Raw genomic sequence first — 13,891 nt, forward strand, 5'->3', positions numbered from 1 at the left:
GCCACCAGGTTGGTCTGACAGGACCTGCCACTGATGAACCCGTGTTGGTTGCCCCTAAGCATGCAGTCCCCAGCTGGCCCCTTGTGGATGTGTGCCAGAATAATTTTCTCACACAGCTTGCCTAGGATTGAGGTAAGACTAACTGGCCTATAGTTTCCCGGGTCCTCCTTCCTCCCCTTTTTGAAGATGGGAACCATGTTGGCCCTCTTCCAGTCCTCCAGCACCACACCAGAGCACCACGAGTGCTCGTAAAGCCATGCCAGGGGTCCTGCATTACCTCGGCCAATTCCTTTAGAACTCTAGGGTGGAGATCATCTGGACCGGCTGACTTGAATACCAATCCCTCCAGAAGTTCCCTAACTAGTTCCTCACTAACCCTTAGCCTAGGTGTGCCTCCCCTGGGGCCCGAGGGCGGCCCAGCAGGGAGGTGACTGTTCTGGTCCCTACTTAGGAAGACGGAGGCAAAGAAATCGTTGACTGGCACCTTCAGCCTTGGGAGTGCATGGGAGCTCTTCAGGACTCTGGTGTGTTCTCAATGTTGGGAATACCAATTACCTAATTGACAATGACCACACATTCTGTTTAAGGCACAATGGGAACCAGCCACAAAGTTATTACACATTTTATGTAATGATTCTGGGGCTTACTTCCAGTTTTACCGCTCCATAAACAGCATAAACAAGTGGCCAGATTACTACTAAAGATATGATTAACTGGTTAATTGCATCTTAAATGTAACATTTGCCAGGGGCCTTCCTTGCAGGATGTGCAACTGGGAGCTCTTCTGGAAAATGAGGTCATAGCATCAAGATTTGCTTGCTAAAAATACTGGCTATCCCTTTATTTATATGTAGTTGAAAGCAAGCATAGGAACACATACAATAAAGCTCAAATTTCTCTAGCTGGTAAGGGTATTTATAAAATGCCCAGTAGAGATTGCCAAGTATGAATTCATACCAAACTGGGAATGGTGTTCTTCCTGGAGGACAGACTGGATTTCCTCTTCCACTTTAGGTTCACCAATCTCATGTTCTAAAGGTTATAAAATACAATAAAGAAAAGTCCTAAGGATCAAGGCTTTAAAACACTTCACAATATGAACCAGGGAAGGTCTGGATCATATTTTGGCATTTTGTGATGTTTCTTCATCCCTAATTAACTGGACTGCAAAAACAAAGCAAAAAAACCCCCAAATGGGCTGCTTTTATAAAATAACAATATTTGCCCTGTTTTATCACAATTTACATGAAAAAGAACTGGAAACATTTCATTTACTTTTTGTATGTCAGATTTTAACTATTCTGTACGTTTTCTCAGGGACAGTAACTCTAGTAACCTTTAGTTAACTGGTTCCTACTAGAAACAACAAGAAATCTCCTCCAGTTAAAACTACTTAGAAATAAAAACTGCAACAGATCAAAAAAAATTGTCTTTAAAGAAGTTGTGAGATTTCAAAAATGCAATTATTTCAAATAGTAGTAATACCAGCTTAGTTTTATCCGATCTAATGTTCCTTTTTTATAGGGAAATATTAATTTTATGTCAATAAAAATTTTAGAACTTATATATTCAAATTATTTAAAAAATATCATGAGGGGAAACTGATTATTAACTTGCCTTTTAATTCTGTACATCAGTCATTATTACATGAAAAACTCCTTATTACACTGCATTTTGAAAAAAAACAGTGACTACACAATGAATTATATAAAGGAAAATATTCTACTTTTTAGCACTAATTCTAGGTTGCTGTTTATTAGCACGACACACATTATAAACTCATTGTAAATTGCTATATGCATAATTTAAGATGATGCATTTCCTAAAAAGTAAAAAGAAAAAAATTTATTAGTCGGCATTGTTTGTGGATAAGACCCCTAAGTGGTATAAAAAAATCACACTGAGGCTTCCAATATGAATGTTACATTACTTAGAAAGCTTTTGCCAATTAAAGCTCTGAGGAAATGGAAAAAACATTTAAGTTTTCAACACAATCAGGAACATGTTTTATACAGCACGTGTACAGTTCTTGGTGCAACATGGCTCTCATTTTGTAATGATATCCTCTTTGTTACCACAAAACAAAACAAAACTTGCAGCAGCAGCAACACTGCTTTAAACTTTATGTATATAAAAGGCAATAATACTGAGGAACCTTCCAACACGGTCTACCTACAGAACTGTAGAACAATGGGGCACAAGGGACCTCAAACAGTTGCCTCATTCAATACCTGATCGTCCCATGTTAATCATCCTGGACAAATGTTTGTCTAACTTGCACTTTAAGACTTCCAGTGATAGACACATGATAATCTCTAGATAATCAGTACCGGTGTTTAGATATTTTTATAGTTAGAAAGGTCCCCCTGCTGTACTACCCTAAGTCTTCCTTTTTGCAATTTAAGCCCATGACTTATTCTCTGCCTATAGTAGACAGATTAAGTGATTATGATCCACTTTCCAACAGACTTGTATTATAATGTATGCATAGAAGAAAAATTATTAAAATTTTAAAATTTGGCTTTATATTTTAAGTCGCTTTGAAAAGCTAATTGTATGCGTCACCATGTTCTCTTCCAACAGTAACAGCAATATAACTATGAGAGGCAGCACCTCTTTAGATTTTTAGATATTGTATCATCTTCATTTACCACTTGATGGTATAGGCTAAACAAGTTTGCTGGACCCTCTTAAACTATCAAATCTGCAGCAATTTTGATTAAATACTCTAGTAGATCAGCATGCTTACCAGCAACTGTATTTGCACAGAAAAATATACAGAGATAAAGCTATTCACATTATAGTCAAGCCAGTTCAGAGTCCCTTTAAAATGAATTTGCTAATCAATAAGAATTATCATTTAGTGGTTATAGAACAGTTAACTACAATGATTCTTCAATCACCTATAAAGAATGCCATTAATTTTTATATCAATTAGATATAAAATGACAGTTTTTTTTACCTGTAGAGGTCATGATAATTTCACATACATTATGCTTCATTTGCATATCTGGAAGTGAAACACCTGCTGCTTTTTGTTTTCTTGTACACTTTAGAAGACACCTTACCTGATTTAATGAATGACTGCTCTGAAGGTTGAATGAACTCCTCAGTTTCTGCTGGTGTGCGCTGTGCTGGGACAGATCTTTCTTTAAGTCCTGCATTTTTCAGTTATAAAGTTAAACTTTAGCTTTTTTGCCTTGATTTATTATATATCAGTAAGAGACAATTTTGATTCAGTTATATCATCATCAAGAGTTAAAAATCAATCCAAAAGCACTATAAAAGCACCTGGAAATTTATTCAAGCAATTTACTGTTCCAGATTGCCTCAGCATATTTTAGAAGACTCACGCATACAAAAAAAGTTATAAAACATTTTAGGAAAATAGAGGATTGGGAAAAATGGGTATGGATACCCAAACATCTTTTGCTGGTACAAGCATAATGAACAAAATCCAAATTCATTTATTTACATCAACTTTGTTTGTATAGTACCAATAAGAAAAATGTATGCTAATAAAACAGATATTATTATTACATTTAGTATGGTCTCCCATTTGAAAAATGGGTATATTTACATGGTTTTTTGTATGCCTTGCGAATTAAAGTTGTATGGCAAAGTTTTCATATGTAGCTTATAAGAAACATGATTAATCTTAAAACCTTAATATTTAATCCCTCAGTAGCTTATGAACAAAACTACCAACCTAATTTTTGTCTTTAACTTCAGTAACTTCATCCTTTGGTTTTCTTCAGTTCATAAATCAGGCCCATGATTGCCAGAGAAAAGCTATGATTAAAGCAGCTGTGCCACAGAGATGTTTTTATTAGGACTGGCTCTACAAATAAATACTTCCCTCTACATCTCACCATGATGGAAAGGACATAAGCTAAACAGATAAGAGATAAGATCATACAATCTAGAGATGAAAAGATGACTGATTCTGTCCCTCACCATCGAAAACTGTACTGCTACCTAAAACACATATACTATTTATTTACTCAGTCTGATTTCACAGAAAGTACAAGTGAAGGGCTTGAATCACTTACACTGAGCAAGAATTCCAACAGCCAAGGAGATATTATTTTCAGGATGAATATCTAAGTAAATTGGCCTATGTTTTCTCTTTGCTTTTGTATAAAATTGATATAATCCAGAGTGAGTACCTTCTCATTTTAAATACAACAAGACTCATAAGGAGGATATAAGATGTTCCATATAATAATTTTTCTGGCAGAGTACTGATCAAAATTAAGACATTTAAAAAAAAATCTTTTATATTTAATTTTACATTTAATACTAAAAAAAAAGAATAAAAAACCCAGCTTCCTACCTCAAGATAAAGTCCCAATTTCAGTTCAATCAAGCCTGCTTTCAGACATTAAAAAAAAAAAAAAACAAACTTAAAACTACACACGCCTCTGTGCCAAGCCGAGCACATGCCCAGAAGGAGCATCGCATTATTTGAATCCAGCTCACCCAACATCTGTATGGATCAGAAATTTCAGCAGGGTTTTTTTAGCACTTTTAGCTAACAGCTAACTGAATCAGCTTTAAATAAAAGCACCCAAAGGCCCTGAAGGAGTGCCTGATCTATACAGATGCTACAGAGCCAAGCTGAACTAACGCACTGCATTGTCCAGTAAAGTGTAGGGTTTTTTCCTATATCTGTCAGCAGCCCAAGTGATTTTTCACTAAGTAGATTGGTAGACATATGTATTCTAAAATATATACCTTGGTGTGTTTTCCTTTTTTAAGTATTCCAGCACACATAGTACAGTATGTGCTGTAACAATGCAGTGGCAAAAGCATGATAGAACAAATATTCAATTTTGAAACTGACATTAATTCACCATTTTAGTTCCACCAATATTTTTTAATCTCTTGACTCGTGTTTAGTGCAAGTACAAGTAATACAGTGAATGTGTCTGTGTTCAAAAAAATCTGCATAAAGCCTAATCTCACAAACATTCTGAACCTTTTTAACAGGGTACAAGTTCATTCATATTAATTAAATACACTAATACCTCAGTTAACGAAGTAGATGCATTCCATGATATCACTTTGTTATCAGAAATTTCATTATCAGTGGTAGAAATAACACAGAAGGCAAAGGGATGCGTTCCAGGATTTCAGAGCGGGGGGTACAGTAAGAAAGTATCATTAAATACTCAATTAAAGAGACCCCCACAGCCTTGCTGGTGCCCCTCATCTTCCAACTCTGCTGTGGGCTTGGGCAGGGCAGCATCCCGCTGCTGCACGCACTCCCAGGGGACAGGGGAGACCCACACTCCCCAGAACTGTGTGCGGGGCAGGTGCAGGTTGCGAGCTGCCCCCCACTGCCACGGTCGGTGGGGGAAGGAAACAGGGTGGCAGGGAACAGTGGGCAGAGGAGCTGCATAGAGAAGCTGCCTGCCACTGCCCCAGTGATGTGCCTCCTGCATGCAGGTCATGGCATAGGGCTGAACCTTTCAAAGCAGCAGCAGGCGCAGGGGGTACGTCGCCAGGGCAGTGGGGGCGGGGAGGGCAGCTCGCCAGAGCGAGATCCCCATGCAGTTCCACTGTCCCTGGCCATGCTGGGTTGTGTCCATCAGGTGCCAGAGGCCCTGGAGGAGGGAAGCATGGCAGGAGCTTGTGCCCACAACCTGCACCTGCCCCTAAACCACGCACAGATCTGGGGGGTGTGGGCCTCCCCTGCCACCCAGGAGTGCACACAGCAGCAGGGAGCCAGCCCTTCTCCTCCCCCAGACAAGACACTCACAGCTCCGTCCTGCTCCCTGCTGGGGCCGTAAAGCAGCGCATTGTGTCCCCAAGCCCCAATCACTGCATGGCTGGGCAACAGCCCCAGACCTGTTCAGTTCCCTCCCTGAAGGGGTCTTAATTCCCCTCCCCCACCCACTGGAGCTGCTTTACAAGCTGCCTGGGGCCACGTGCATGTACTGTACATGCATGTGTCTCCGTCTCCCCCCATCTCAGCACCTTCCTTTCACTGGAACTGTGCCAGCCTGCAGGGAGCTCATGGCAAAATTGAAAAATCCATGGGTTTCTTTGGTAAAGAGAAAAAGCCGCAGGGTTTTTTTTTCCATTTTTTTGAAAAAAACAGCTGACTTCATTTTAAAGGATTTGTTCCTAGAGGATTCATTAACCGAGGTATTACTGTAACAGGGAACTCCCATTAGTGTGGTAAAAGGAACATTTGTATCTCATACTTTCCTTATTTAAAAGACACATTAAAGAATTTTTAAAATATATTTTTAAAGAATATCAAAAGATTTTTAAAGAATTGTGATAGAGTATAAAAACTATTAACAAGGAGAAGTAATAGTAACCGACTGTAGATCTAGTATGTCCAAAGCAAGCTCATCTGCAAAAAAGGCAGATGCCCATTATTCTTAATCATTATTCTATTTTATCCATGGAAATGAAGGTAAAAGGTTACTTTAAAAAAATAAATAAAAACAGTCACAGATAACCAGGCTGTTTTATTCATTAGTATAACATCATAGAATTGAAGTGACAGATATTCTCAGAGTAATTTATTCAGAGGACTAGCATCATCCACAAAGAAGGTACACTATGAAGAACAGTTTTCTGTTGCCAAGTCCCTCATAAGTGGAATTACCTGCACTGAAACACCATGTACATTTCATTTGAAGACTCTCATTCTTTTATAGAATAATAAGCAACAGTTGGATACAGATGTATGACTTTAATGAAAGAAGCTCTGAGACAATCCTGTGCGTAAAATTACACAGTGATATATTAATTCACATAGTGTGAAAGATGCACAAATTTGTCTTACTGAAAACCACAGAAAAGCCGAATTAACACTTTTAAAGAAATGAAACTGGTTTGCACTATGTTACTGTGAAGCTGCCTTCCAAAAAAAAAAATCACGTTATTACTAAGGTCCAAATGAATGTTTAACTTTATTTGTAAAAAGTTCCACTGAGGACAATGGGATTCTCCACACACTTAAAAATCTGCAAAAGGCTGAGGTTCTGGGAGAAAATTAATTCCTTTTCCCCAGTTCTACTTAATGTGTCCACTTTAAAAATATTCATAAATATAGCTATCCAATTCACTTTCTAGACATTCTTTTTTTGCAGTGGTAATTATCGATTCTAACAAACTTTGTTGAACTGCACACTGTTCCAAACAGTGGAGGGGAAAGAGAATAAAGGGAGTTCTGCTACCAAATATGTACTTTCACATGTAATGGATTACAGTAAAACAGGGGTTTTCAACCTCTGTGAATCAGTGTAACCCCAGCGGCCAGCTGTGAAGCAGTGTACCCCTGGTGGTTGGACACAGAGCAGGGCAGCAAGAAGGGGGTATGGCACACAGTCGAATGCAGAGCAGGAGCAACCACTAGGTGTGAGCTTCTCCCGCCTCCCCGTGTCTGGCCACGTCACAAATTTTTATGCTAATCTATGCAGACGACAGTTATCAGAACATATTTAAATATTCACCTGAAAAGTAGTTCAGCATTTCAATTCTCCTAATTATGAAAACTATAATTAAATCATACAGTATCATTTGCCATTCTTTTTTATTTTAAAAATATTCCCTTCACAGCCTTATAGAAGAATGCTATACCATCATTGCATCTGTCATCCAGGGGGCTTAAAAAAAATGTTATAATCAATAAACCTCAACTCCAGTAAGGAGATGTAATATGCTGGATAAATAGTAGCAGAATGAAAGAGTGGGAGGAAAAAAAAATTGTAGGACAGGTTCAGAGAACACCAGAACAATACTTCTGGAGTCAGATTGCAGAAGAGGACCTGGGGGTTATAGTGGACAATAAACTGAATATGAGCAAACAGTGTGCCCTTGTTGCCAAGGCAGCTAACGGTATACCGGGCTGAACTGGTAGAAGCAATGCCAGTAGGGCAAGGAAAGTGATTATTCCCCTCTATACAGCACTGGTAAGGCCACATGTGGACTACCGTATTCAGTTTTGGGTCCCGCACTACAGAAAGGATGTGGACAAATTGGAGAGAGTCCAGCGGAGAGTAACAAAAATGGTTAGAGGGCTGGGGCACATGATTTCTGAGGAGAGGTTGAGGGAACTGGGGTTTATTCAGTCTAGAGAAGAGAAGACAGAGATGGGATTTGATAGGAGCCTTGAACTACCTGAAGGGGGGTTTGAAAAAGGATGGAGTTAAACTGTTCTCAGTGGTGGCAGATGATAAAACAAGCAGCAATGGTCTCAAGTTGCAGCAAAGGAAATTTAGGTGAGATTTTAGGAAGAATTTTCTTACTAGGAGTGTAGTAAAGCACGGGACAGGTTCCCCGAGAGGCTGTGGACTCTCCATCTTTGGAGATTTTTAAGCTCCAGCTAAACAAAGCCTTGGCTAGGACGATCTAGTTAGGGATAGTCCTGCTTTGAACAGGGGGTTGGACTATATCACTTCCTGAGGTCCCTTCCAACCCTAATTTTTTATGATTCTATGAATTTCAGGCCTAAATGCTAGTCTATAATCTCAAATGCACTATTTTATTATTGCTTTTTTATGAGAAATTAGCACCGTTGTAAAATGATCTTCAAATATCATTTGCAAATACTGATCTGAATCTCTTGTAAGCTTTATTGTGCAGCTAATATTTGAGAGACAAGAAACACCATGGTTTAACTTATAAAATAATTATTAACACTTAAGACTCTCTTAAGACTTGAAAGCAAGCACAGACTTTTTAATAAATACATTATTTCTAGAGAAATTTGTAACATAGTAATTAAAGTACTCAATCTATACTCCTCAGAAACAGAATATAAAATACTGACCACAATTAAAAAGGAGCTTTTCAAACAACTTGCAATACTGTTTGAATAGAACATTATATTAATAGATGCAAAGTTATTCTCTAATCCAGTCCAATAACTGGATTAAATATCAATTAGTAACAACTAAAATTTGATCCATACCCTACAACTTCTGTTTTGGTATCCTCAGTAAGTGGCTTGATTTTTAAAAAGTTTTCAGCACCCAAAATTTTCCATTAAGAAAGAAGCTGTAGGATACTAAGGCTTTTTGAAAAGGTGACACCAATTTTGGGTGCTGAATACTTTTTTTTTCCTTAAGGCCCTCCCACAGCAAACTCAAAGTCAGTGAACTAACAGCTTTCACATAGAGATAAAATGTCAAAAGAAAAGAATATTGTCACAAAAACAATGAAAAACACTGTAGTACACAGCTGGCAACACTGAAGTATTGAAAAATTCAAGCCAGTTTTAAACTAGGTCAATTAATTGCCTAAATACCATTAGCAGTCTTGTGATGGAAGCATTAAGCACAGATTTGGCCAATTTACTCTTCGTTATTAAAATCATTAGCCTATGACAAGAATGCATTTTATCAACATGAACTTTGTATTTATTCCTTCTAGAGAACATTTTTTTTCATAAAGATAAATGTTCACCTCTTACATGCATTGATTACCCTCTATTAACCCTGCTACAAAATTTGTATACACTATAATAAACAATGTTGCTTAAAATTCTTCATGCATCTACATCTATAATGCAATGCATACATGCAATATCCTGACATATAGGTATTTAAGAATTAGTGTTTGATATCGATTGTCATAAACAACAAGAAGTTCAGTTTTAAAAGCAGTACCAGTGATGTGATTTATAAATGTACAGGTTTCACTGAATATATTATGTACATATTCCACAACAGCCATTTTAATTGAGTGTTTACAAGTGAAAGAAAACGTAAGCAGTCTGCACAAAGGATTATAATAATTTTTGTTCATGCTACTGACTTCCAGAAAAGTTACCTTATTTGCCATATTTCTACAAATGCACTAAATTTCCTTCAGCATCCAAGTCCGTTCCTACACAACAAATAAATTCATTTCCTTTCTTTCTTATCTTCCTTTGCTGAAGCTTCAGGAACTTTAGAAGGATTTTTAGACACCTTTTTAATTTCCTTGTCTTGCCCTACCTGAGAAAGGGAGCCATCCTTTTCACTGGCTGATTTTTTCGTAGACTCTTTGTGTTTCACACTTTTATCTAGTCCTGCTTTGTCCTTTTCCTTCCCTCTGTCTTTTTTAAGCTTGTCAGAATCTTTCCTCATTTTATCCATCTCAACAATTCTCTTATCCTTTCGGTCAGCATCATCTTTGCCCTTCCTTGTTTTCTTTTTCTCTTCTTCATCCTTAGTTTCTTTCTTCTTGGATTCTTGTTTCTCTTTTGCTTTCTTGGGTGGTTCTTTAATTGCTTCTTTTACTTTTCAAAGTTTTCATTTAAAAAAGGGAAAATGTTCAGAAAAGGAAAGAACACCTGAGCAAGTTATCACAAGCATCAATACCAAATGCAGTTCCAGGGTTGAGCAGCTTAAAGTGCCCCAACCACACACAATGTTAGAGATTTACTGATTTTTGTTTCACTATACAGAATTAGTACAGAATCAGAAGCACTGAACGCATTACAGACATAGCTACAAGCCTAATAATAACTTCTTCTAATTAAGCTATAATTTAGTAAAGTATATGAGAAATTAGGTCTAGATCCTCAATATATGTTTAAACACCCAAGCCTCACTGATTTCGAAGGGTATTAGGTTCCTAAACACCTTTCTGAATCATGGCCGTAATGACTCAATATTTTAAAATTTTCAATCTATTAAAAATATATTTAGAATTAAGGTTTAAACTACTTAAGCAAATAGTTCTAAATGTTATTAGTGATGTCACAAACCATGCAGATAATTTAAACATTTACCATTCCTACATTGAAAATTTTAGTTTACTTGTATATAACATTTCTGCTACTAAAAGACTAGCCCTTGTCTAAGGCTTTACTAGCCCTTGCCTAGGCCTTCCTTGAGCCTAATACACTTTGAATCTTTTATGATGATACAACTTCGGTTGCCTACATGTGTTCAAATAATCTGGGGAAATTCTCCCAGGTTTATTCTCCTTGTAGAAAAACTTACCCGGAGCCATGTATACACACATTTGAATGCTAAGGCCTGAAAAATGAAGAGCTTGCAGTGCTGACACTGTGCAGGCAAGTGGGGCCCTGTACACACAACTTAGTACACTTTGTAGGATCTCTTAGTCTTCCCAATGACAGATGGCAGATGTACAAAAGGCAGCCCTGAATGGCAGACCCAGACTACCCATGTGGAGATGTGAAGAAGCCATGCTCTGCTCCCTGCTGGAAGCAGTCCAGAGTGACACAATGTCTCCTCGGAGAGAGGATGCTAGAGGGTTAATGTTCTTTTCCAAGAAAAGCCACAGCATGTACAGACATCAACTTTCCTAGGAGAAACTGTAGCAAAAGTGATTTAAACCTGGTTATTCCTGGGTTACTCTTCTCTGGAAGCAGACATTTCTACTCTGGGAGAAAGAGCCTGATCATCCCTGCATGCATGATATCTCCTGGGAGAGCAGGAACAATCCCAGAAGAAACTGAATATCTGTAGGAGACGTCTGCAAGACTGTGAAGGACACCTTCAAAAGGTGTCAACTTAGTTATCAAACAAAATTACAATATAAAACTTCTGGTACACTGTCACATTAGATTAGACCAATGGCTAAAATTGATTTTAACCATGTCAATATTAAAACATTTGTGAAGGAAAACACAAAATAACTCTGCTAGGAACTTCAAACCGGAAAAGGTACTAGCAGTGGTAAACTGGATTTAAAACCCTCTGAATTCTATTCCATAACATTATTAACAGGATGTGTGGGAAAGTTTTTAAGCGTGGCTTGTAACTTAGCATGATCGCTCATATTTAATTTTTATGATTGTTTTCAATTATGATAAATCAGGACTGACATGGAACATATTGGTAACATACAAAAAAAAATTAGCACAGCTTTCTCAACTCCTGAAAGTCCCCTCTGTTCTACTATTTGTAGAGAAATTGCTAATTTTAATGATATAGCTTCATTTTAGCTACTGGAAATCCCTCTCAATCCCCATCCATAAATTTCTAAGTAAAATTCTTCTAGACTTTGGAAGGATTTGATATTCAATTTTTAAAACATGATGCAAAAAAGCACTTCAGAAAATTAATAGTATCCTGAAAGTTATTTTTACAATTTGTGCATAAACCTACTGTTGAATAGCCTGTTATTAAAAATGAAACAATTCCATGTTTAATATATGAAAAACTCAACCTTTTTTTTATAAGTAATTGTGTAAAACAGAAAAGCCGTTTTACACACATACTATATTACAGGAAACAATATATAAATCTGGTTCTGCTCCTATGAAAAAAAAGATTATTTTTCCTATGCATCCTAACTGTACTGTCAGGCAATCTTCCCTTGAAGCCAACTGGGAATTTTGCCCAGGTAAGTAGTAGTGAAAACTATCACTTAATGTTTTTTTGAAATCCTACCTCTGACTAACTACACTTAATACATTTTTTGCATATTCAAATAATTTAATTTAACATTTCATAAAGTTTAACTTAAACAATATACAACTTCCCAACAGGTTTGCCACATGGACTAAAAATGAGGTATCATTATAGTCCCAAAATATCTTTTGGAAAGAAACCCAAACAGCAGTGCATTAAGAAACAGCATATTTATTAATATGTTTGGAAACACACATTTTCAAACAAGTTACTTCAAACGGTGCAAAACAAATAATATGACTTTTCACTGGCATGCAAAAAGCTCTCTTCAGCAGACATGTTCCCCATACCAATCTTTACATTTTAGATTAATAATAATAATAAAAAAAAAAATTGGTACAATCTAGCTAGCCCTAGAAGGTGAGAAGACCCAAGAGGGAACCAGCAACAGCCTTTATTTGCTTCATGAAGAAGCAGACTACCAACTACATGCAACACATTTTCCAGGAATGATCTTGGTTTACATTTGTGGTGGGGAAAGGGGGAATCAAATGAGCCTATTATTGCAGACCAGCAATAAATAACCAATTGAAACAATAACCAATCATAAAAGGAGGAGCAACTAAACTGTCTTGATTTCTCATGCCACACCGATTGGAATTCTAGCAGCAGACAAGACAAAAAAACAAACAATTCTGTTTTCTACCTCAATATCTAGGAATCTGTGAAACATCTAAAATGCAGAGATACTGCTGAAGATTCAGAACAAACCTAAATCTGAACATCTATTTGGAATAGCTTTCTACATTCATAAAGTTGCAATTCACACTAGCTGATCATTCAAAAATTTGCCCAGAACTGTTTCTGGGAGTATTACATTTAATTATATCTGGATCAGGAAAGCACTCAAATCTTTGCAGATGGATGATCCAGTATCTGAAATTTTGACTGAAAATCTGCACACAATTATATGTTGCATCTTCAGCTAAAAAAAGTAGCCAGCACATCCAGTATTAGTAGCCTTATTTATATTATCTGATTTGCAACAGTCATGCATTACAGGCATCAGGCACAAGGCCCATTGACAAGAGGAAAAAAACCCCAAAACAAAACACCCAAGTACCTTTGTCCTTAGCTTTTCTCTCGACTACCCCTCCTGGCTCCTTTCCTGATGTTTCAAGATGGAAATAGGTTACAAGCATATTTTATGTTCAACATATTAAACCACTATGATACATTATTTACAAATCAGAACTGACAAAATTAAATTAGATCTTAAAGATAGTTATTTTTCATGTAACCTCACAAATACAGCTACATTGGTCCCAGTTCAGGAGATAACCGGTAAGTAGGAAAGAGGAACATCTGAGAGGTTTGCTGCTCAGCACAGTAGATTTTGTAGCAGAGACATGCCTCAAGAATCATGAACTAGGAAAGCAAACGAGACAGAAATTCTGGCTGCTAACAGACTGCGGCTAGTAAAGTGACCAAAATGCTGGCTTGCATCCATAGATGCTTCTCGAGCAAATCCCGGGACGTCATTCTCCCCTTGTACT

At 37.2% G+C, this 13,891-nt stretch overlaps 1 protein-coding gene across 1 annotated transcript in view; it reads right to left on the reverse strand.

Annotated features, from left to right (window-relative positions):
* The window catches only part of ASPH (aspartate beta-hydroxylase), a 167,356-nt gene that overhangs the window by 120,414 nt on the left and 33,051 nt on the right, over nt 1-13,891 (reverse strand). Inside the window, exons 4-5 of the mRNA XM_019543207.1 lie at nt 3,069-3,158; nt 958-1,032 (exon numbers count right to left, since the gene is read on the reverse strand). Coding sequence (XP_019398752.1) covers nt 958-1,032; nt 3,069-3,158 — 165 coding nt within the window. The remainder of the gene's footprint in view (nt 1-957; nt 1,033-3,068; nt 3,159-13,891) is intronic.

Source organism: Crocodylus porosus, unplaced genomic scaffold (assembly GCF_001723895.1).
Source record: "Crocodylus porosus isolate Cpor-Errol unplaced genomic scaffold, CroPor_comp1, whole genome shotgun sequence".
NCBI lineage: Eukaryota > Metazoa > Chordata > Crocodylia > Crocodylidae > Crocodylus > Crocodylus porosus.